This window comes from Arvicanthis niloticus, chromosome 2 (genome assembly GCF_011762505.2).
Source record: "Arvicanthis niloticus isolate mArvNil1 chromosome 2, mArvNil1.pat.X, whole genome shotgun sequence".
NCBI lineage: Eukaryota > Metazoa > Chordata > Mammalia > Rodentia > Muridae > Arvicanthis > Arvicanthis niloticus.
In genome coordinates, this window is record NC_047659.1 from 33,596,418 (window position 1) to 33,619,949 (window position 23,532).

The following is a 23,532-nucleotide window of genomic DNA, read 5'->3' on the forward strand; positions in this document are numbered from 1 at the left end:
AGTAGCCTCTCAAGCCCACAGATGAGAAATCTCTACTCGGTCCATGAAAAGGCAGTGCCAAAGGCCCTTACAATACATGTTTTGACTCCAAATTCTAAGTCTGATAATTCCAGGTATTTGTAAATGAGTTATTTTGCTATATTCTTCTCCTCATCTGTAAAATTAAAATAATGTGGCCCTCACAGTTTACAGTTCAGAGGATGATGTCAAATGGGATCTGACTTTAACATATGGTAGATGTTACTGTGATAGACGAACCTCAGAAACTGTGGGATAAAACCTCGGCCTGTTATCTCATTCTGCTTTCCACAGTGGACACAGTCTTTGAAGGATTCCACATCACCGCTGCTGGAAAACTCAGCCCCTCTGAGCAAACCACTGCAAGCTGCAGTGTAATGGCATGGAATGCAACTTTCTATGCCAAGGGTGTCGTTCCTTCTCATTCTTTTATCAGAAAACTTGAAGCCTCTGAGTGGCTACCATTAATGCAAGGCTTACTTTCCTCAAAGCCACACAGTCTTCAAATACTGCTATGGACGCCTATGGAAGCCAGCATATCCATGCACTCCTCATCATCCCAATACCTTTCTTACATGGGCTTGTTCATCCACGTGCATTTCTCTCTCTCATCCACATGACTGTTGGTATCCACCCATCCTGCACATCTAAGACATTTGAGACTTCTCATCTTTGCTTGCCTTAAACTCTACACTCTATTTAAATACACACTGTAAGTCCCCTCTTCAGCTCCTCAGTCCCCCTTCCAATATGGTTGATCAAAAACCATCCCACTCATTTCCCAACTAACATTTCAGCTTCCTTCCTCCTACCTGACTTTAGCTAGACTGGGCTGAGTGACTAGACAATAAAGTGTCCTCTGCGGTTCCTTCCTTCTCTCTGGCTACCTCTTTGCCTTCTCTGTTGGTCATTCTCTTCCTAAGGAAAAGCTGCTGAAGAACACATAGAGGGTAGCTATCTCCACGTGTTCTGTGCCCTTCCTCCGGGTTGATAACCAATTAATTGGCTTCAAGGGCATAGTGGTCAGAGGATAAAGCGATCCTGAGGTCTGTTGATCGAAGAGTTGGCTGCTTTACACACAGCACCACCACCCAGCCTAGTCCTTAAGTAGAAGCTGACAAACTTTTTAACTGAGACCCACTCATAAATGATTTCACATTGTGCCCCCAAGAAAAGTTTCAGCATCAGTACGGAGACTTCCTATCTTGTGAAAGCACTCTTAATTTCTCCTCTTTCTTTTGCATTTCTCTAGGGGGGAAATCCTAATAACTTTGCTATAATAACTTTGCAAACCACCAGTCGTTCGAGGGTCTTGTTTCAAAAACCTCTGTCTGATGAAGAGTCCTTTCTCTCCTAATCTCATACCCTAATCAAAATTCCAATTTAGTTTGAGGTTGCCAGTACAATCCTCTCCTTTAAGCTTCCAGAGCCAAAAAGTCTCAACAGGCTCAGTCCCTCTGGAAGCCCCCTCCTGTTGCTTCGAAGTTCTCATTGAGCCCCCCAGCTACCCTCTGCTGCCTTGGGAGGTCTCAGACAGAAGCCTGCGTTTGCATGTGTCTGCTAAAACAAGTTGAACGTGGTTTGGAAATCCTTAATCCTTCCCTTAAACACAAGTTTAGATGGAAATTAGGAAGAACAGTGAAAGACCAGAGAAGGGAAAAAACCAGGCCCTCCCTAGAATGCCACCACTTGCAGAACGCTGTCCAGTTACAGCAAGTGCGGGTTCGAGTCGGGTTCAGGAAAGAGCTGGGCTGAGTCGCCGCTGCTGAACTCCTTCCCTGAGGATGGCCAGCACATAGAAGGCCTTCCCCGTGTCCCCAAAGGTCCGCTCTAGTCGCTGCCCCATCCTGCCACCAGGCTAGTCCCTCACACCGGCTCAACGGCCTCTGGTTCCTTAAGTATGTAGGAGACCCGAAAGGGGGTCGCGGCCGCGCGTGCTCGTTGTTGCCTCGGGGTGTGGACACCGTGTACATCACGCGCGCGGCGTCGGAATGCTGGCGACCTTCCCAGCCACGTCCCTATGTGAGCCTGGATCACTTGCAAAATGTCCTCTCCAGGGAGTTTTGAGGGTATGCCCTAAGGCTGCTGGAGATTGACCTCAGATGCTGGTGCAAGGAGAAGGCGCCCAGTCTGTACGGGCACAGGGTCTCAGTGCCCTAACGCACCCGATCAGGCAACAGGCACGAAGTGACCGCAGAGCCTATGGTGACCTCCGCCTTGTGTAGTGGTAACACACCTGAGGAAGACTCGGAAACAGCTGGGAGAGAATGGGAAAGACCGAATGGAAACAGGGAAACTGTCCCAGGTTGTCCAGAATATCTCTCAATGCAACCTTCAGAAACAAACTAACTCATCTCCAAAACGCACCAAGCGAAGCAGGTGTGTTTGCGAATCCATCTTCTCCTGTGGGCGACCCCAGACACGCCCTGTCCAGTCGTGCCCGGGCCTGGACATCACTAGCCAAAAAGAGACAGCACGACCTACTAAAGCGGAGTATGTAGCCAGAGCCCGGCTTCTCCTAGTTGGCTTGCGCGTCAGCGGCTTTGGATGCTGGGCTAGGCTTTCAGGCCCGCCCACCACTTCCTGGGGGCCACGCCAAAAGAAGTCGAACTTTTCTCTGGAGGAAAGACCTCCTGGCTCCAGCTCGCGCAGCCAACACACCAAAGGAAAATCACTTGACATCACCACCACTCGACTTCGGATTCTAATAAAAATTCAAACACGGATTCCCGTGTGTTGCTTTAGTATTTTTTAAAAAAACGAATTAAGTTTTAAATGATAACCTATTTGGAATTCTTATACTGCCTTATCAATAAAATCCGCCTGTATCGACTCCATTCACCTCTTCGAAACGTAACTGCTTCTATCGCAGTTCTGACAAATAGAGTTTTTCCCAGTGTCTAACAGACAGATGCTCTTATTTGAGACCTGGCTGAGACCTGAGAAAAACAGGGACAGATCAGTCCCTCCGCTGAAAGCCCCCAACAGAGAAGCTTCGAAGTGGGATTGCAAGTACGGTCCGCGGGGTGAGGGGGGAAAGTTTAGATTGCTCAGAAACTTCCAGGCGTGCCCAGAAAGCAATAGTTCCCATCCTCCCATACCAGAGACAGGTACCTGGGGAGGGGTCGGTCCTTGAAGCCCCCTTCAGAAGAGACTATATTAAAAGACACTCATTCCCAGACCTTTCTTCAACAGTTAAAACAGGGAGGAAAAGTTTTGCATTTACCGGCAAGATGCCTTTCTGTCTCCTTTTCACCTTAAAGGAACCTGTCTCCTTTCTTGTGGTGGACTCAGAATCAACCACACAAACGCCTATCCCGCCAAGGGAGGTGAGGCCAGCCGGAGAGACCCTCAACCCGTTCTCTCCACAGCCATACCAGCGCTGTCTCAGGGTAGAGAAAGAAAGAAAGAAAGAAAGAAAGAAAGAAAGAAAGAAAGAAAGAAAGAAAGAAAGAAAGAAAGAAGAAAGAAAGAGAGAGAGAGAAAGAAAGAGGTCCGTGTGCACAACCCAGCGTCGCCCGCCCGGAGCTGGTGGCTGGAAGATGCAGGATTTGCTTGCTTCCTTGGGAGTGCTCTGGTATTATTATGCAGTATAAGGTCTGGGGAGATGGAATTTATCCTTTGCAGAAAAACTTTGCGGTCAAAATATTACAAAGAAATTGGAGGGCATTAGCCTGTGCACCCCTACTTGTATCTGAAAGTATTTCTTCATTGAGGATGTTTTGATTTAAAAAAAAAAAAAATTAGATAGCTGAGTACGAAGAGTGACACACGCAAAGCCAATACATTCTTAAGAGAACCTAAAATTCAAGCTTCAAGTAACTTTTTTAAATTGTCAGAAAAAAAAATCTTTCTCTTTGTTGGACCCCTATTAGCGGCCCACAGACTTATAACTGATGTTTTTAGAAGCTAGGACAGCCCCCCCCCCAAAAAAAAAAAACACTCTAGGGAAAAAGCTAATCTGGTACAAGAAAGAAATAATCAAGTCCAGGTCTGTGTCGTGGGTGTGGCTTGATGCTATTTCTCTGGACCATGCACATCTCTTGTGAATTAGGACGGGCGATTCAATTTGCACGAGCGCGCGCGCACTCATATACACACACGTGCGCGCGGGCGGGAGCACACGCGCGTGCGCGCGCTCGCACACACACACTACTAAGCACCCTCTGACCAGTTTCAGACAGCCAAAAGTCTAAGCGAGGGGGAGCAGGGAACCCAGAAAGGCTATGACTCGCAGTCCAGATAGCAGAAAGGCGGAAGCCACCGAACACCAGTCAATAGAACCGCTCATCCGTTCTTGCTTTAAATTAAGGACATTTCTCCAAAAAGTGAGAGTGTTCTAGGCAACCTCTCAACGTGGAACTGGACATCGAAGACTTTAAAATAGACCTCCTCTCAGACCTGAGAAATGAGTAGGTGGATATCATGACATTGGAACAATGACCATGTATGTTCTACTGCTGAAATGACCCTCCGCAAATGACTAGAAATCCCTCATCATAAAGTTAGACCTCTTTCTGAAGAAGTTCCATACACTTTGATTTGATAATGTAGAAAGAGTCTGTGTCTCTTCCTGGGCTGTATTCCTAGACAGAAAGACTAAGACTGTAAAGTTCTAGGCAGAGAGAACCCTTGAAGACCCGGGGGAGATGTAGGCGAGTAAGAGCAGAGCTGTAATGTGACTCTGAAGCAGAAACCTTACTAGGGGCAAACTAGGAATCAAAATCCAGCCCAGTAGATGCAGTATGAAGAGCAGGAAACATCTCCTAAAGTCTCGAGAGACTCACTTTCCCGACGCCCTCATTGGCCTCAGATGATGCCCGCGGCTTCCTTTGGGGAGAATCAGCCTTGGGGTTCATTTCTGAGCTCAACTCTAAGGGATTCTGCAGTGAAACGTAATTGTCTCGGGGCGCAGACACCTGAGAGAAGAGCTTATTCTGTCTACTTAAGAGTTTGGTGGCTTTGACTCGAAATAAGATGTGAAAATAAAATGCAATCGCTGGTCTGATCTTAAAAACACACACATATACTAGAAAATTGGACATTTCCTGTTTGATAGCCTACACAGCCTACATTTCCTTCACCCCTCGTTGTTCAAAGAGAAACCCATCCAGTAAAAATCTATCACAGGGGACTTTCCTTGTCTCTTTTTGCCAACCACAAAACAATTGCTTTTAGGGGTTAGGAAGTGAAGCCTTGTAAATCTGGTGGCAGGATAATCTTCTGACACTCACTGTTTTAAACAATAACTTATATTTTTGTGTAAATTTCAGTGACCCCAAGCCATCTGTAATTAGCCAGGGTCATGAAACACAGGATCTTGCATATCTCCTTAAATTCAGCCTAAGGCAGAACTGGACTACCATCTACCCAAGTATAGGTGGTTGAAAGCCAGATCAGTTGAGAACACAGTCCCCTTCATTCCAAGGAAAGTTGATACTGGACGGAATATCAGAGTCCCATCTTAAAACTTGCTTAAACTAAATCCAAGACCTGACAAGGATTTTTTTTTTTAATCTGAAATAATTAGAAGGTGGAAAGTTTCTAAAAGTTCAAAATACACCTCATCACTACCCCCCAAAGCAGGGAAATAATGTAAGAAATGTCTCTTCAGAGCTCTTCTGGAAAGGCTGACTCAGAAACTCGGGCAGGAGACCGGGAGTGCTCTGTCCTACCCACGATCATAGCAGCATGCACAGGAATTGAGAAAGAAAAGATAAAGTAAAAGAGTACTCGAATCTGCCTTTCTGAGTCTCAAGCGCAAACTTCGCTGTCCACAAGAACTTCACAAGGTTCCCAAGTTGGAAAAGTTCAGATTCTTTGGTCTCCTAAGCTTGCCTTTTGAAAGCTGTACTCACTCAAAACTTACAAGAGTAAAATATCCTAAATTGATTCTGATAAATGTAGGTCAGCAGACTGGAAAATTCAGGCTAAAAAAAATATATGGCATTGAATTCTCAAGATAATTAGTTCATTTACACCCTTTCCTTTACCACAGTGGATCCAGGCTGTCAGTCTGAAATTCAGATGTCATATAAGTGACCTACCCCAAATCAATCTCCACTTTTGCATCTTTCTTGTACATGTTGTTTAGTCATCATTTTTCCTGGCCCAGAAATAAGACAAAGTTCTGTTCATTTACGTGGTTTATTGTTGTAAACATTAAAATTGTCTTTCTTAAAGAAAGAATTTATCAGAAAAAAAAATCAGCATGTCTAACTGTCGTACACCATAGAAAAAAAGGCAGTGACTCATCTCATGTGCCGTACTAGAAATATACAAAGAAAATACTACAGAATATGGCAATATTAAAATTCTTACTCAAACATAAAATAATATATTAACTGACAATTTCAGACATAAAAAAAAAAAAACAAAAAAAATTCAAAGTGCTCAGTAATTTCCAGGGAGTTATGTATATTATAAGCACTCTGGAAAGAGTCAAAAGCTGCTGCATGCAAGTTTTGTTTAGCTTTAGACAACAAAATAATCAAGATATAAACTTTCTTTTATCAACATCAACGGTACATACAACACTTACAAACAAGGAATGTTGGACGGTGTTACAAACACTATGTGTCCCTTTTTTGTCAGGATTTTCCAATGTATTGATACTTGTGCCCACCTATTATACAATTGAGAAAATGTTTAAGCTCAGATAACTACCAATCTTTATAAAATCTAACAGACTACATAGTGTCTGAAATACTATTTATATAATATAGACATTACTGAAGTAGCAAGTGCCTATAACATCTTCAACCTAGAATCACATGCTTGTCCCCTTTTTATGTAGTTATTTTTTTTCTTTTTTGCAAACACACTTACTTTTTAGAATTTGTAATATTTATTCATAAATAGGCACAAAATAATTTTAAAAGCCAAACTGCATTGGATAAATTTACAAGCCTCTGCCTTCAATTCATGCCACCCACGCAACATTTAGTTTTACTATATATTACAGCTTTCTTTACAGCAGAAAACTTTGAAGTCTTGTTAAAGGGCAAAATAGGAGGGTCCCATTAAGGGGTGTGTGTGTGTGTGTGTGTGTGTGTGTGTGTGTGTGTGTGTGTGTCTTACATTTGTCTTAACTGCAACAAGCAAGCATGGCCAAACATTTTCCATCATACATTAGCAATCTTTCTTCTGAACAACAAACTGATTTTGAACTGATAATAAAAAGTTTATACCACTGTACTGTGTGTTGTCCGTTTTCTAAATCCAGGATGCCCCGAGCCAAAATGCCCTTTCAGGTTCTGCCTGCAGGTTAGGAAATAGCGACAGTTTTTATTTGTGTTTGTTTGTTTGTTTGTTTGTTTGTTTACTTTAGGGGTGAGGGCTAGGGGTCTACAGAAGGGAGATGATGTGAACTGGACACTTCAGCCAGCTCTCTGCCCATGTGACCAGCCCCCTCTGGATTTTTTTTTTTCTTTCCAGTTCTTTGACGTGCATGGGAGAAGGTCTTAGAAAGGTAAGGTGTCCAGGAAAAGTTTGTCAATTATTGCTGGTGGTGGTACCAAGTCTTCCAATTTCAGGTAGAAAATGCGCTGGAGCCCCTGTGTGCAAAGGGTACGGAGTTCTGGGAGCTTCCCCAACAGTTTAGACAGGTAGTTGGGTCGGTTCAAGCCCCCATTATTGAAAGTCACATGGTCTTTAAGACAATTTACAATTTTGTTTTGTAGCTCTTCCACTCTCTTGGGTTCCTTGAGCCCGTGTCTCTCTGCAGAAAATGCAACCAGAAACAAAAGAATGCACAGGGAGTTAGTCAGCTGGCAGGATCAGAGAGGATCTGTGATTAGGGAAAGCCAGGACCGGTCCCACCAGAGGAAGCTCTCGGAAGGGGAAGTGCCCTGCACCAGCAGTACTGACCTGTGACCATAGCCAGGGCAGCAATGCAGGAGAAGGCAGAAATGTCGATGTTCATATTCTGCAAGTTGGAGGAGAATTCAACAATGGAATCAATCCATTCCCCAAAGCCACGCACGCATTGCAACCTGTGCAAGACCACCCCATTGCAAAAGATGAGTTTACCCTCCACTGGGTTGGACCTGCAATTAATACCAAAGAGAGAGGGGAGAAAAAGAGAGAGAGAGAAGCTAAACAACTAATTACTTGAAGGGCAATAAATGAGGGATTTAAGAGGCACCTAATTACTGAAGAGTTAATAAAATGTAGACCAGTGGACCTTGAAAGGGTTTAATTTCATAACAATCGAGAACTCCCTTATCCCACCTCCGCTCGGGTCACCCAAAGCTCACTCTTTCCCTTCTTCACCTTTGTTTTTTACCTTGCTCCCCACCCCAACCCTTTTCGCTCCCCTTCCTTTACTTCTGATTCCTCCCCCAGGCCTCCCCCATTACCTGTATGCTAAGCGCAGAACAAATAATTCTAAGAAAGCTGATTCAAAAAGCAGGTCCTGATCGGTTTTGGGCAGGTCGGCAAAACCAGGGATCTTCTCTGCCCACCCTCTGATGATCTCCATTGAGCCAGTCAGGAGATCGTAGAACTGCTGGATATGTTGGGTATCATCTCCACTCATCTGATAGTCAGGGTTTGCCTGGAACTGGAATTTCATTTTAAAAAGCACTTAATGAGGTTCTCTAAAATATATAACCCGTGAAATTGCCAACCCCGTTTCTAGTAGGGGAGCCAGGTTTTTATAACAATTAAACCTCTCTCTGACCAGTAAGGAAATTAGATGTTCCGGGGTAATTAATTCAATTAGGGACGGTGCTATGAGGTCGCTGCTTTAAATATGTAAATTACCATTTCCATACAGACTAAATACAGTGCCATCCAGCCCTGGGAAACGTTCAGTCTTATCTCCACAAAACAATTGACACGGTAGTATTCCTGCTAATCCCAGAGTGGGTCTTGAGCGGAGGCGCCCTTTGCAAAGCTTAATAACATTGCAGTCGCTACTAGGTTTGCCCATACTCCCTCCACCCAAAGCCTGCACATTTTTCACAGCTGGAGTAAAAGAAGAATTGCACCACTTGATCCCTGACCCCAGACCCCCCGTTGCCCATCCCTTCCACCCCTCTTTTTCACTCCCTAGCCGCAGACTAGTCAATGGGGGTGGGAGGGGCATATTCTAGTAACTTCGTAAAGTAGACTACTTTTAAATATAGGTTTTGCCTTTCAGACCGCAGGTCGAGGGACTGTTGGACAATAATGGTTCACCAAGATTCAACCCCTCTGGCGTGTTCTCCGGTCTATACTTTGAGCTGCATCACCTCTCTGTCTCCTGAAAACCTGTCCAAAGTTGTGAAGTATATGTTCTGGTGTTCCTCCTTTACCGTTGAGTCTGGGGATGCTAAAGCTGGGTCTAGGGAGAGGGTCCTGCCCATTTGTTGGTTTGTCCACATGATATTCCCCTCTAGCTTCTTACCCTGGAATAATCCAGGCTGGTCATTGCCGGATTGGAGTCGACGTGAGCTCTGACGAGGGCACTGATCAGACTCACCGGAGGTGAGGGGGGAGAGGGATCCTGTGGGCTCTTCGGCTTCGAGGGCAAACGACCTCTCCGGCCTTTTAAACTGTCCGTGCGAACCACTGTAAAGGAATTACTCAGGGGTTAACGCTGTTCTCTTGAGCCCAGACTCAGCTGCCAAACGGGCTCCTCCCCGACCTGGTGGTCCAGAGTTTCTCTGCTGGTAAAGACTGCCGAGAAGCATTAATAAACGGCGGGTTATTTTATCCCTTCCTCCAACTGGGTCATATACTTAAAGACAAGGAGGGCCAGGTGGCCTTCTTTAGAGGAGGGCACTTGGCAGTGGAATTCTGGAGTCAGGGGCATGGGAAGTGAAGCAGGGACAAGAGTCCACAAGCAGCTGGTGGGCTTTCAGCGGCGCGGAATGGGAGGTCAACACCTTGCCCCGACCTACCTTCTTTAACCATGCCAACAGCCAGGCACTTCTGAAACCGACAGTACTGACAACGATTTCGGCGGCGCTTGTCCACTGGGCAGTTTTTATTTGCTAAACACACATATTTGGCGTTTTTTTGCACCGTGCGCTGTAGAGGGAGAGAATGTAGGCCCCAAATTATTATTATTTTTTTAATTCAAAGTCCAGCAAACTGGACATATTTTTTTAAAATAGCTTGGATCTGCATTCCTTCCGTACAAATATAAACACTAATCCTTAAATTCCTTTTTCCTTTTTCTATTCTTCCTATTTCCTTTCTTTTTCCTCCCCAGGGCATTTACCAGAAGAAAATTGATAGCGTTAACATTTGAGCTAACCTTGTCGCTCCTTGCTGTGTTTTATATGCCAGGAGAAGGAGCAGGAGACGCTCAGTAAATACAAATCCGTGGGCATTCATATTATTTACATTCCTTGGAGACCTTCTCTATTTAAAATGATAAGATTATTCAATCAGGATGGCGAAATAAAGAGATCACTTAATTTGACCATAGGGAATTCTGTTCCACTTGGTTAGCTCAGACACGGTTCTCTGTCCTAACCAATTTCAATCTGAACAAGGAAGACAGCGCCTAACACATGCAAATAGCCCTCTTCCAACTCTGGCTCCAGCAATTTCGGACTGGAGCCCGCCGGGGCCGCAGGTTGCTGTGGGGCGCGGGAAGGGGGGGGGGGCGCGGGGATGAAACCCTGACTCTCCCAGTCTTTCTTATTTCTTTCCTTTGACACTCCCAAAACCCCTTCCACAGCCCGTGGGTAGCTGCAGGGGATTCGAGGTGGGCTACGGACTGGAAGGTGAGGGCACATAGCTGGGTCTCAGGTACAAGGTCACCGCTTCCTGCTACCTCCTCCCTGTCTTGCTCACCTTAAAGAAACCTTTGCAGCCCTCACAAGTGCGAACACCGTAGTGCTGACAGGCCGCGTTGTCACCGCAAACAGCGCACAGACCCTCATTGGAGGGAGAGCCCCGGGACGGCGGCGAGGGCACCTGCGTGTCAAGCAACTGCGACGCGTGGCCGATCTGCAGGCCCGGGAAGCCCATGGATGCCGGCTTGCGAATGGGGTTGGGCACGGCGAAGGTCTGGCCATCCACTACGTGGTGGCTGCCCGCGGGCTCCGGGTTCATGGGGACGTGCAGAGGCCCGTCGAAGCGCATCTGGCAGCTAGACACAGGGGTCCCCGGGGGCGACTGCTTAAAGGAGAAGAGTGAAAGGCGGGAGACCGGTGTCTTCCTCTGCTCGATCATATGCGTAGTAGCCACGTAGTTCTGGTGGAAGTTGTGAAGGGAGCCCGGATCGTCCCACATCGGGCTATGCTGAACCTGGAAGCCCGGGGTGCTGGGTGTCGGGGGCGAAGAAGGCTTGTAGTAAACCGACCCGCTGTGTGGCATCATCTCCTCGGACTGAGGGGGCAGGTGGCTGTGTTGCTGGTAGTTGTGCATCTGAATATCTTCTACCTTAATGGAGGACTGCTGTCCGGACAGGGGCATTTGGTACAAGCAAGGTGGCTTGACGTCGTAGCCTGTGCTGTAGTTGTCCATAAAGGTACTGAAGCTGGGGAGAGAAGTGGTGGCAGTAATTTCAGTGTTGGTGAGGTCCATGCTAAACTTGACAAACTCTGGAGTTAAGAAATCGGAGCTGTATTCTCCCGAAGAGTGGTAACTGTAGCTCTGAGAAGCGGGGCTGGCTCCTTGAGGCGAGGACCCATACTGCGCCTGAACACAAGGCATGGCTGGAAATGAAACAGGGTGATACACACTCAGCCTGGTCAACTGAACACTTTCTTCCGGGCTCGGGTACACCTGGAGCTACACCGGCAGCCCGCGGCGTCAGGGGGAATGGGGGCGGAGGGGGGGGGGGGAAGTAGGAGTGTAAGGGGAAGGGCAAAAGAGATCGAGCAGAGGTGAGAAAGGAAAGGGTTGATCCCTGGACGACCCAGAGCTGGAAAGCTGTTGAGGGTCTACACTCCCGGATATTTCCAAACGCTCCCCGCTCCACCCCCTTCCCGCAGACAAATCCCACTCCGGTGAGCCTCTTCTTAGAAGCTCAGAGTCGACAGGATTTCTAGAACCAATGATCAAGAAATGATGCAGAACTGCACAATGAGAAAGCTGTTCTCTGTGACCATAAGGCACAGGGTTAGCCTGAAAAGATCCTGTTGCCCTGTTTTTTGTTTCTTTGGGTTCCCCCCCCCCCCCGGATATATAGGGAACTGGGAAAGGTAATGAAAAAAAAAAACTCACTAACCTTCAGCCGAGTTACTGGAGTTTTCGAGGAAATTAAAGGTGGACAGTGTCGTAATTCAGCGAAGGACAAAGTTTCCAAGATTTTTTAAAAGAGCAATTGGGAATCCAGCCCGTCAGATCTCCCTGAAATACAGACATAGGAAGTTTCAGGATGTCTTCCCACCGAGAGACTTGGCTGGGCAGTTGCAGACTCACTCAACAGGGCCTTCAGTACTTCCTTGAAAAATGAGTGTGAAGACTTTACCAAACAGCAGCTTAAAATGAATGTGTAGAGACAATGTGGCCAAACAGCAGATAATGCCACTCATCTCTCAGTATAAATCCCTGCAGATAAAGCATCCTGTGGGGAAGTTATCCCATGAGTCTACTGGAAACTGAACGATGAATTGGCCCCTTTGCTATGGATGGAAGGGCCATCGTCGTTCTACTTTATCTCAAACCTAAGAAGTCTGGGCTAAAGAGAAAACACAGCATCAAAGCCTCCTCCTAATATTTCTCTTGTAGTCAAATGGACTTTTCTCTTAGAAGGAGAAAGAAAGTTAGTAGAACTCAAGAGTACACCGTGAAGAAAAAAAAAAAAAGCCAATAACAACCAATAGACATCCCACCCTTAGAAAAATGTTAGCAAGGCCTGGACAACCAAGGAAGCAGCAAGTGTGTAGCTTTTGTAATTGCTTTTGATCCAGCACTGGATCTTGAGGTACAACTGAATTGGTGTTCCTCCAGAGGACTGGATTTTCAACACCTTTAATGGCCCAGAGGTGATGAGAGAGACCTTTACTTTACCAGGAGTATCTTGGGTCAACTGCAGAGGGAAGGAAATATTACGTATATGATATTGGCACCAAAGTTAGAAACACTCCTCAGCACAGCAAGCTGAACACCTTCTCCACAATGCTTTCCACGGGCTGCCTACTTGCTGGGACAAGGCATTCCTCTGTCCTAGCTATTTTCAGATGTTCCCACTTGCAAGGCATTCTAGAGCATAGACGATCTTGTTAATAAAATAAAAAGAAAAAAAAACCAAGCATCCTCTCCTTCTACCCCCTCTCCTCCCTTCTTCCGTAATCTTGCTTGCTTCAAGGAGTGGAGAAGGTGAACAAGAAAAACCAGAGGACTCTTGCTTTACCCCCACCCCCCACCACCATCCGCCGCCGCCCTTGAAAATGTCTGTGCTGCATATTAACCCGTGGCTGTGTCACAGTTTCATAACTGTATTCTTTACCTCACGCACACACTGACAAACCACCCAAGAACAGCCTATATCAAAACCAGAAATTTCAGGCAACTTCGCAACAGGACCTTCTACCGACACCACCCTTACTCGCCGATCTCCGGGAAACCTCCGCAAGCGGGCGAGCTTCGCGACACAGTTCCCAAGCAACACGTAAACTTTCTCTCCCGGACTGTTTCCCACATGTTCATGAGATGGAGCCTCTTCAAGCCACAATCAATGGCACACCAAGAGCAAACTTTGCGCACATCTCCGCAGGCAAGTCCGCTTCTCCTAAAACTATGGGAGTCTCCCCCTGCCACATCCACCAATGAGAAGCCTGGAAACCTCTGCCGGCAGCCAACTCCCCCCCCTTTACGCTACCACCGGAGTTCCAGCAGAGGCTCGGTGGAGCTGCGCGCGCCCACTCGCCATTCCCGCCCCCCCCCCAACCTCCCAGCCCCTTCGCGCTCCGCGGCTTCGGAGGCGCCCACTTGCAGAGAACCCGTTCCCGGGACGCGGAGACCCGGAGACGCGTGACCGCCGGCGGCCCCGCCGCATCTACTCACTTCTCCGCTCTCTTCATTCATTCAACTCCGCCGAAGTGCAGTTCCCTCCGGGAGCGGAGGAGCCGGGGTCCGCCGGAGCACTGCGGGAGCGGGGCGCGGAGAGCCACACGCAGCCAGCCCGGCCGCAGGAGAGGGAGGCAGCCGGCGGGGACAGGAGAGAGGGACGCGGAGCCGTGCGGAGCCGCGGGGCGGACTGGCCCTGGCCGCCAATGTGCCTTTGTTTATGTGGCTCGCGCTGCCGCTGCCAACATGCACCTAAAGTCTGCGCGCGTCAGCCCGCGTCAGCGGCCCGCGGTCCAATCGCCGAGCCGCCGCGCTCCCCGGACTCCTGGCCCGCGCTCGCTTTGGTATATTTCCGACCTGACGTCACGACTGGGGCTGATTTTAAGGTGGGAACGGTTCACCTTGGTAGCCCACTTGGGTGGATTTTTTTTTTTTCCGAAAGAAGTGTGACTTCTGCAACCCAGGTCCGTGAAGCCCGCGGTGATGCTACGCTTCACCTGCCCTCCGCCACCCACCCCCACCCCAGACCCTGAGTCCTCACACGTGGGGAGGGTGCAACAAAAGCATGAGTGGAAAAGAACGCTGGCGTGGGCCAGGTAGCTGGCACCTGGGCGAGCGGGCAGAGGCGTGCCTTGCAGCTTCCCAACATACCCTCCACACACTCCTTAGCACAAGTGGAGAGAGACAGTTGTCCCGGGACTCAGAACTCTCCAAAGGCTTGGGCGTTTGATGGGATTCCCCTAGTCAGTGCATCCCCTTCTCCCTTTTTAAAAAACCCATTCTTTCCCCCACCCCCCCAAGGGATGAAGGGTCAGGACCTATTTTTCATTCCTCCTCTTTCCTGAAAGTAAAAAAGATATAATACCTAAAGCAGCGTGGAAGGAATGAGGGTAGACACCGAGCCAGGCCTTAGAGGACCCCAAAGTAGGAGTGAACTGTTGCCTGCTTTTCTCTCGCACACAATACGTTGAAGAAGCCGGCAACAGGTGCGCCTTCAGCCGAAAGGTGATCTGATCCACCGCCCCCCCCCCCCCCCACCTCCTCGGTCAACTCTTAACAGCGTTGACATTTCGCTGTGTCAAGCAAGCCCCTTCAGTCCCTTTCACGGGTTTCTGAAACGCAGGGACTGTCGTACCCGCAACCAAGAAGAAAGCATAGAAGGAGGAGCGGCAAGGAAAGTGGAGCTCTAGGCTGTGGTGGGCCGCTCGGCGTCTCTCCAAAACAGAGGGTGCCCATTGCCTCAGTCCGAGGTCCCCGTGAGCTGTGGGATAGTGCCCTCCCCGCGCGGTCCTCTTAGTCCCCTCAAGCTCTACTCTGCAAGACAATCCTCCTCCCCCCCCCACCCCCATCAAGCGCGTGGATATTTCTAGCAAAGGAATCGCAGCTCCTCCGGAGGGCTAACCCTACTCCCAGTACCCCAGTGAAGCTGGCCAGGCAGGCCTCTTCGGGTTTCTCTCGAGGCCAGTAAGGGGCTGAGGCCAAGGGAGGGAGACTTTGTAGGGTCCCCTTCTTCGCCCAGGACAGCGCTCCTCCGCCCCTCCTCCCCTAGCGTTGGCTCACTCCCAAGCTGCCTGGGCGATCGGGCGTGTGTGTGTGTGTGTGTGTGTGTGTGTGTGTGTGTGTGTGTGTGTGTGTGCAATGTGCCGCTCGGCCCCCTCTCGGTGATCCTGGCACCAGTGGAGAGCACCGCGGAACTCTAGGGGTTGTGGGGTTGCTCATTCCTAGCCTGCACCTCCGCCTTAGCCGGCTCCATGCCGAGCGAGCCTGCGGCTGCAGAGGCGTTACCATCGGGTGCCCTGCGGCTGCCCAGACAAGCCGCGGGCTCCACTGTGCATCAGAGCCTCCGGGAAACCTACGTGACCACCTTAAGTTTCCCCCAGATGTTGCGGCTGCCTCTCCAGCTGCTGCTGCTACGGCTCAGCAGTGCCCTAATGGGCGGGAGGGGAAAGAAAAAAAAAAAAAAAAAAAACCAACAATCAGGAAGTGGGGGTGGGGTGCAAGAGGGGGGGCAGGGTGAAGAACAACTTATTAGTGTGAGCTCGGCAGCGTCAGCGCCCCGTGGGCAGAAGCGATTCCACGCGAACGAAAGGGAAAAAGTGAGAGTTTGGAGAGCAATGGAGAAGGAAGGGGGTGGGGGTGGCGGTGACGCAGGGGCGCAGGCATTGACGCACCGGCCAGGCTGGGCCCAAAATAGAAGCAACTCCAGCTCACAGGCGCCCTCCCGGGTTTCCTTCCCCTTCCGTGAGGGAGCAGGGTGCGGTCACCAGGAGCTTTCCTTGATCCTCGCGGTGGGCCAGGTTCCCGGCAGCTATTTTCAGACAGTCGGAAACCCAAGCTTAGCGACACTGGGGTGGAAGTTATTATTTTTTAATACAGTTCCAGGAGAGCGGGTATCAGGAGTTTAAGGTCGTAGCCACAGAGCTCCCTACACAAAAGCGGCTAAGTAGATATGTTGCCCTCTGCAAGCTCCTCTCCCCGAGTCATTAAAAACACATTCAGTTTGGCTTGAGTTGTGTCTGGGGAAATTTTGAAAATGCCCTCCTAGGGAGAAGAAAGAGGGCCTGGAGTTCTTATACTGAACACCAGAACAAGCACAAGTAACGAGGGTTATTCTTTAGCAACCTCCAGTGCTTGGTTTCCTGATAAGAAAAGCTTTTGCTCAAGCCTTGTTATACCCAAGATCAAAAGGCAGCGGTCATGGCAATTTACTACCATAATAAGTGAGAATAGGGTAATTATAACATGTAAATGAGAGGAAGTGAAGACTTTTTTTTTCCATCCATGTGTGAGTTTTCCCTCTTTTCAAATTTATATTCGGCTTACCTGGATGTTACTACTACTGAGGAAAGACTCATAAACTCATTTAAAGTAAATCTTCGCTGAGACTATCCTACGGTTGGAGTTTGGGTCAGGGCTCGCGTAAGCTCCAGGTGGGAAGGATCAAGTGCACACATAGGAAAGTTTAAAAGGGCCACGCTCGAAACTTCAGTCCACTGTTTCCCCCCACTTGATTGGAAGGGACGAAGCTTCAGGAGCAAATACGAGGTCTGCAATTGACTGATCTTGTCAGTAGGGGGCCTGACTCCACAATGTTCAAGAGACTATCTCCCACACAAACACACACAAGCACGCACACTCAACACAGACACCACACACACACACACACACACACACACACACACACACTTAGCTATTTACTACTTAGGATAACTAAGCCCCAGGAGAAAAGTCTGCAGGCCCAAATGTTCATATTGTGTTGGAATTCATAAACAACGACCACTCTTTTATTTTTTCTATTTTCTCCAAAAGAGAAACAGTTTAACACATGGAATTAGGTTCACAATGGATTTTCTTTATTTCCTCCTGCCCATGTTTAATTTACTGTTAGGTCACAGAGGGAAAAAAAAAAACAAAATGGCAATAAAATCTCTCATTTTATCTCAAAGCAGTTCAAATTGGCATATAGTTTGGAAATATGAAAGCATGTTTTAAAATCCTATGATTACATGTTTAAATAAATTATAGTTGAGAAGAGAATTCCTGTGGGTATATTTGCTAGTACATAAGAGAATGCTTTTGTGCATAGAGGTTTAATTACACATATAATGGAATCAAAATGTAGAATTGAACAACCTTTCAGAAAATGTTAAAACGATCCTTTAGGCTAAAAGAAACTGAAATTCTGCATTTATATGGCTGCAACTCTTCTGCATTCTTACACATAAATATTTCAAATAAAGTATTTTATAACTCAATTAAAATGACAATAACGTTTTTTTTTTTTTTTCAGGATCCAGAGTCTGATGGAACTTTAAATTATTGCCACGTTTAAATGTGTAAAGTTTCCCCATTAACAAAGGTCCATTTTCTTAATAATTTACAATAATAGAAGCAAAAAATCGGTGCTATGCATAGTAGGTCCCTTCTTATATAAATTACAAGTTATTGCTATTGATAAATATAATGATGAGACCTGTAAAAGCATTGATGAAGGTAATGCTGTTATATCACTTTTCATGATACTAGCACATACTAAGCAGTACATATATGCCTATACATAAAAAATTTTTCATTAAAAATCAGTATAAATGAAAATAAACTCACATCTAAACCTATGCATTTTATTTTTGCATGGCTAAGAAGATTATACTTAATAAAACTGAGCTTTTGGTATAATTTAGAGAGCAAACATAAGTGTAATCCCATCGGCTTTTCTATTTTAATGCATGGGGAAGAGGCCTCTGGGGGTTGATCTTGGTATTCTCCCCAAATGTATTCAGAGGATATCTCACGATGCAGATACAATGAAACAGAGATACCTGTTATGCTGTAAGAGTTGAGACTACTTCAAGATATATATATATATATATATTTTTTTTTTTAATTGTGTAGGTACTGGAAGTTATGGGCATTGAAGTGAGCTGTGTTTTAAATTATGATTGAACAAACTCACATTCACAGCCTTTGTTGTTATTTGGTAGGCAGTCTTCCAGAAGTGACAGAAAAAAAAAAATAAATTTTCACTTTAAAACATCTGGCTCTCTAAAGAAAAAAATTAGTATTAAAGATGTTTTATTGTTTTGCTTTTGCCATTTCATTTGCAGTCATGGACTAGTAATCAACCAAACTGCCCCTTTCCTGTGGGACACTTGGAGAAGTCAACTGCTTCTTCGACATCCACATTCTAGATACATGCAGCTTTTATTCAGTTTTACCCAGCCTGTTTTTCACCAAGGACCATGGGTTTTTTTTAAAAATGTCTTACTTTAATTCAGAACTCAATTCTAGAAAATGTGTAAAGATGTGCCGAAGTAAACAGCACTTTTTTCTAGAAGCTTCTACTTATAAATTAAAATCATAAAACTGAACATATGGTAAAGCCTCATGCCACTCAAAACTATTTTACATAATAAAAATCTTTGGGATTTTTTTTCCCCTTAATACTTGGCATAGAGTGGCCCTCTCCTAATACTTGCTTTTATAGAGACAACTTAGTATTTTCTTATGGAAAAAATTCTCTTTTATTAAAAAGAAGAATAATTTTGCTTTTAGAATTTATTTGCTCATTTCAGTAAGCATGGAAGATATTAAAATGTACAGTGTCCTAAAACACATTTAAAATTCTGAAAATAAAGTTATATACTATTATAAAAGACATCTGAAGTTCTATCAAGAGCCAATGACATTAGTTATTCTAACAGTATTAGACAAGATTTCTTTAAACAGACAAAATATATTCTTTAAACAGATAAAATATATACATCTCCAACGGTTATATGTAAATCTCAGACAGCCAGTTTTTGTTCTACTTTTAATAAGAAAATAAGCACATTTTATTTTTTCTCTCAAGCTAATTGCTAAAGAATCTCTTATTTTAATGAAAAGAAAATAAGGTATTGATATATTCAACGACGACATATATGCCCTTTTCCTCATAATTCTCAATTATCAAGCTTACAATTTGAACACTACAAAAGTAACTTATAGCAAGGACCCTTATAGTGATAAGAAATAAATCTAATTACCATATCCTTTGAATAGATGTAATATAAATTTCATTGCTCACTTAAAAGTTCTAAAGTTAACAGCATAAACTTGAAGTTGAGTAATTAAGTAATCCTTATATAGACACTTATTAAAGTATTTATACATATTATCTTAAATCTACATCTATCATTTTGCCAATTAAAATTAGGACTTTAATTGCAATTAAGTAATTTAATTGCCAATTGAACAGCAAAATTGCTAAGTGACTAATTTTAATGCCTATTTTAATTACCAATCATGACTGGGGAGGGAGCTAATCAAGTTACATCAAGCAGTACCAGAGTAATGATGTGAAAAAAAGGGAGAACAAACATTCAAGGCTACACGCTTTAAAAAAAGAAACATAAATTAAATAAATGCAAACACAATCTGATAAATGTATAAAATACTGTATTTCAATATCTGAATACAGAACATGAAAAAGAACAAGGTTAATTAAAGAAAAAGCTCCTGTCAATCTTCAGTCAAAGTAAGGGTAACCCAAGTCAGTCTTTTTATATGGTATTTGTATGGCACTCATACCAACCCATATAAAGACAAAGCGGCATATTGATGAGAATGAGAGACCACTTCCTGCTTGGCTGGGGTAATATTACAGACTGCCACTTTCTTTTTTAATGAAATGCTAAAAGAGAGGAATCAGCTTCCAATGCAACAACATGAGTTTTGAATTTGAAAGGCAGACTGGAGTGCAGTGGGGTCCATACTCTTTCCCCACTTAGCTGAAGAGTTTTACCAGAATCCTAATGCCTATTCATAACTGGGTACATGCTGCCTTGAGAAAACCATAAACTTAGTATAACTTAAACCTCACAAATTTATCTGCGAGGGAAAAAAAATGGAAATAAAATCACTTAGTACAGAAGGGGGGGGGAATATTCCTACTGGTCTTTTTGTTTTTAAGGTCCCATATCTATGACCATCAGAAACACAGAAATATTTTCTTGGCCAGCCCCATGCATATTGTTCAAAAGTTTTCCTGTCTAAACGAATTCTCTAATTAACAACATGGCAGGGCAACACTGAAAAAATAAGTTTAAGTTTAACCACTCAAAATCAAAAAAAAAAAAAAAGGAAGAAAGAAAGTTATTTCCTAGTAGACAAGGGCACTGGCAGGTCTGATGTCTCCCTTGGCAACCAGATACATTATTTAGAGAAACAGTGTACATCTATCAACTAACTCTTTAAGTTGAAATGATACTTTAAGATATGTATCTTAGGTCTGTTGACATGTAAGTAGACAAAAACATGCATAGTTTATATCCGTGAAGGTGCCTGAGATGATCGATGAAATGTACACATAAGGATACAACTGGAGACAGAGAGCAAATAATGTTGCCTGAGATTTTGCTTGAACTCTGAAACGAAGCCCAGGAGGCCTTTTGGCCTGGATTTGAAGGAGGAACACTTTAATAATCACAGGGCTTGACAAAAGGTTGCAGTATCTGCCTGTGACAATAACAGCTTTATAAGGCAGGCTCTGTGTGACTGATTAAGGGACACGGTCACTGTCAATTCACAGGTCATGAAGATGGAGTCATTATTGACAAGTTCACTCCTGGTCTGGGTTTAAATTCATAGAGTAGTAGTGCTGCAGAACAAACTAAAACCTCAGCTAGTAAAAGATTATGGAAAACAGCCCCAGCAAAGAATCCTGCCATAAGCTAGACACAGCCTAAGCTGTTCTGTATAAGATTCTTTGATATATAAATAGGCAAAGGCGTTAGATATAATTACAGAATGTCTGAACTAACCCAAACACTGCTTCCCAAACCATCAGCCATTATAAGGTGTGTGTGTCCAGGGGCTGAGAGTGTCATCTTGGCCTTTCAAAATGATTCTGAAAGGACATGATATATAAACTTTTGAATGTTATCACTTTCTGAAATGTATAAAATTAAAAGTAAATATATTTTTAGACTGTTCTTTGGTAGTCTAGTCTATCGGTTCACGTGAACATTTTACATATTGTTGGATGCAAAAAAAAAAAAAACCCTATATATTATGTTTCTAGCTTTATGTGATATCCCTTCATACGTAAATGTAAATGTGAAATTAAAGTTTGAATAACACTTTAATGTGTACTCTTACGTTACTGCTTGTCTTTTACTGTGATCTGCATTTGTGAATCAAAAAATACAAGGTGTGGTAAAGAAGACAATCATGTGTATAATCCAAGCTTAAAGGCAGTTACAATATTTTATTAGTCACCAGATTTTAAAACCTAATGTGAAGTATTACTAAGCCATTCAGTAGTATCTAAACGATGACTTCGGTGTGTTGATACTGACATCCTGGAAAGAAAAGTCATTATATCCACAACTAAGGCTTCGATTAAGACACAGAGAAGGAGTAGGGTACAGGAACTGGTTTGGGGGGGGGGGGAGTGAAGTTCTAGTTAGGTTATAAGTTCATTATTTCTTAGAACTGTTTTCTTAATAGTTGAAGTAGGATTTTGCTGTTTTTACGTGAGATTTTCTTCATATAGGTGACAAGATTTAGGCATAACACTGAAACAACTTTTCCTAGGAGTCCTTGGATTTTCTGGCTTTGAAGTATGGTTGTTCTTAAAGAAGTCTAACTCCAAAAGGAAGTCCTATTTTCCACCTCTCCACTCCTCACCTGTTAGTAGGTAGAGTGGCAATGTCCAAGATCAGTTTTGTTAAACTTTATCAGTTTTGCGTATCTAGAGATGGAAGAGGGTGGAAGATGCAGAAAGCGATTTTACTGCCAGAATGATGTGATAGGGTCCCTCAAACTACCAATAGTTGATTATAGAATCTGAAATGTAGCTCTGTAACTCAATTTATACCACAGCAATCGGGCGATGTTGTTATAACGCATCAGGTCAAGGGATATAAATTGTACCAGGTAATTCATTTTGCTGCTCAGGGAGTCATTAGGTTCCTCCCAGAATATATATGATTGATATCCCTGGAGGTGAAAGGCTAAAGGAACCATATGGCAACATGTTGCATTCCGTATGCTAGCTGCCCATCCGTGCTTAAGCTGCCATTAGCAACATCTGTACCTTACAGAAATCCAGCTGCGCCGACGACGACCGCTGACGGAATTGTACCGGGTGGGGGGGTGGGGGTGGGGGTGGGAGGGGATCTCTAGTTTAGCGCCATTAACTTGAGACTTAGAGTCTATCCGGCAGGACGAAGGAAGGGAAGCCTTCACAATTAGACGAGACGACACAAATGCTTTATTAAAGTTTAATTCTGAACTCTCAGCGAAAAGTGCGTTACAGATCGACTGCAATTTCCTAGAAGGCGCAGCAAGTTCTCGGCAGCCTGCTTGCCTGCCACGTGCGAGGGGCTGCGGAGCAGCCGGAAGGACAGGGCTCAAGGCTGGCCTCTGCGGCCAGCAAGTCCCTAAAAGTCCCTGCCAAGGCGACAGTGGGAGCTCGGGCAAGCTAGAGTGGGAGGCAGCGGGTGGTGGTCCCAGGCCTCCGGATGAGGGAGACGAGGGGAAGGAGTGGCCGGGGGAAGATCTAGGGAGGAGGGCGACAGGGTGCCCGTGGCGCGCCGACCTCTCGGGAGGAGCCTGCTGGAACTGGTCACACCGAAGTTTCTCTCCCGCTCCGACGCTCCACACCCACCTCGGCTTCCTGCCACGGCGCGGGCCACCGCGGGGACAGAAGTCGGGGAAGGGCCGCCCCCGGGCCTCCCGGACCCCCCAGCCCGGTCCAGTACACGTTACCTGCCCAGCGCTCCCGGCCCCAGGTCGCCGCGTCCCCGGGCGCGGAGTGGTCGAGCAGCCCGGCTCCAGCTCCTCCTGCTGTCCGGGCGCGCGGCAGGGAGCGCGGACCGCCGAGCTGAGCCCCGGGGCCAAGGCCGAGGCCCGCCACCCCCGAGGGGGCGCGGAGCCGAGGGCGGGGGGCCGGAGAGCGGCCCGCGGAGGCCCGGGAGGCGCGCGCTCCGGCCCATTGTCGCCGCCCGCGCGCGCGCCCCGCGCCCTCGGCCCCGCGGCCAAGCGCGTCAGCGGCCCCGTCAGCCCGGCCCGGGC

General features: G+C 45.9%; 1 protein-coding gene across 5 annotated transcripts; it reads right to left on the bottom strand.

Annotated features, from left to right (window-relative positions):
- Positions 1–6,146: 6,146 nt before the first annotated feature.
- On the bottom strand, positions 6,147–23,370 carry Nr4a2 (nuclear receptor subfamily 4 group A member 2). 5 transcript variants are annotated; one of them, XM_076928755.1, is made up of 8 exons: positions 23,227–23,370; positions 12,191–12,312; positions 10,810–11,497; positions 9,906–10,035; positions 9,410–9,573; positions 8,379–8,581; positions 7,888–8,066; positions 6,147–7,738 (listed from the first exon to the last, which is right to left on the bottom strand). In XM_076928755.1, exons 3-8 carry the CDS (start codon positions 11,482–11,484, stop codon positions 7,482–7,484), a joined length of 1,608 nt encoding a protein of 535 aa, XP_076784870.1. In that variant the 5' UTR covers positions 11,485–11,497; positions 12,191–12,312; positions 23,227–23,370; the 3' UTR covers positions 6,147–7,481. The 5 variants fall into 5 exon arrangements, 4 of the variants coding, with proteins under 4 accessions (XP_076784870.1, XP_034351724.1, XP_034351723.1 ...); XM_034495833.2 differs by having other exon boundaries at positions 10,810–11,675; XM_034495832.2 differs by lacking the exon at positions 23,227–23,370 and adding an exon at positions 13,972–14,239 and having other exon boundaries at positions 10,810–11,675.
- Positions 23,371–23,532: the final 162 nt, after the last annotated feature.

What these genes read in the sequence shown, in the direction of transcription:
- Nr4a2 (XM_034495833.2), bottom strand. Translation starts at nt 11,673, where the DNA reads ATGCCTTGTGTTCAGGCGCAGTATGGGTCCTCGCCTCAAGGAGCCAGC. An exon ending in GTTCTGCGCTTAGCATACAG is followed by an intron (nt 8,067 to 8,378) that starts GTAATGGGGGAG and finishes TATTAATTGCAG; the next exon opens with GTCCAACCCAGTGGAGGGTA. An exon ending in TGCCCTGGCTATGGTCACAG is followed by an intron (nt 7,739 to 7,887) that starts GTCAGTACTGCT and finishes CATTTTCTGCAG; the next exon opens with AGAGACACGGGCTCAAGGAA.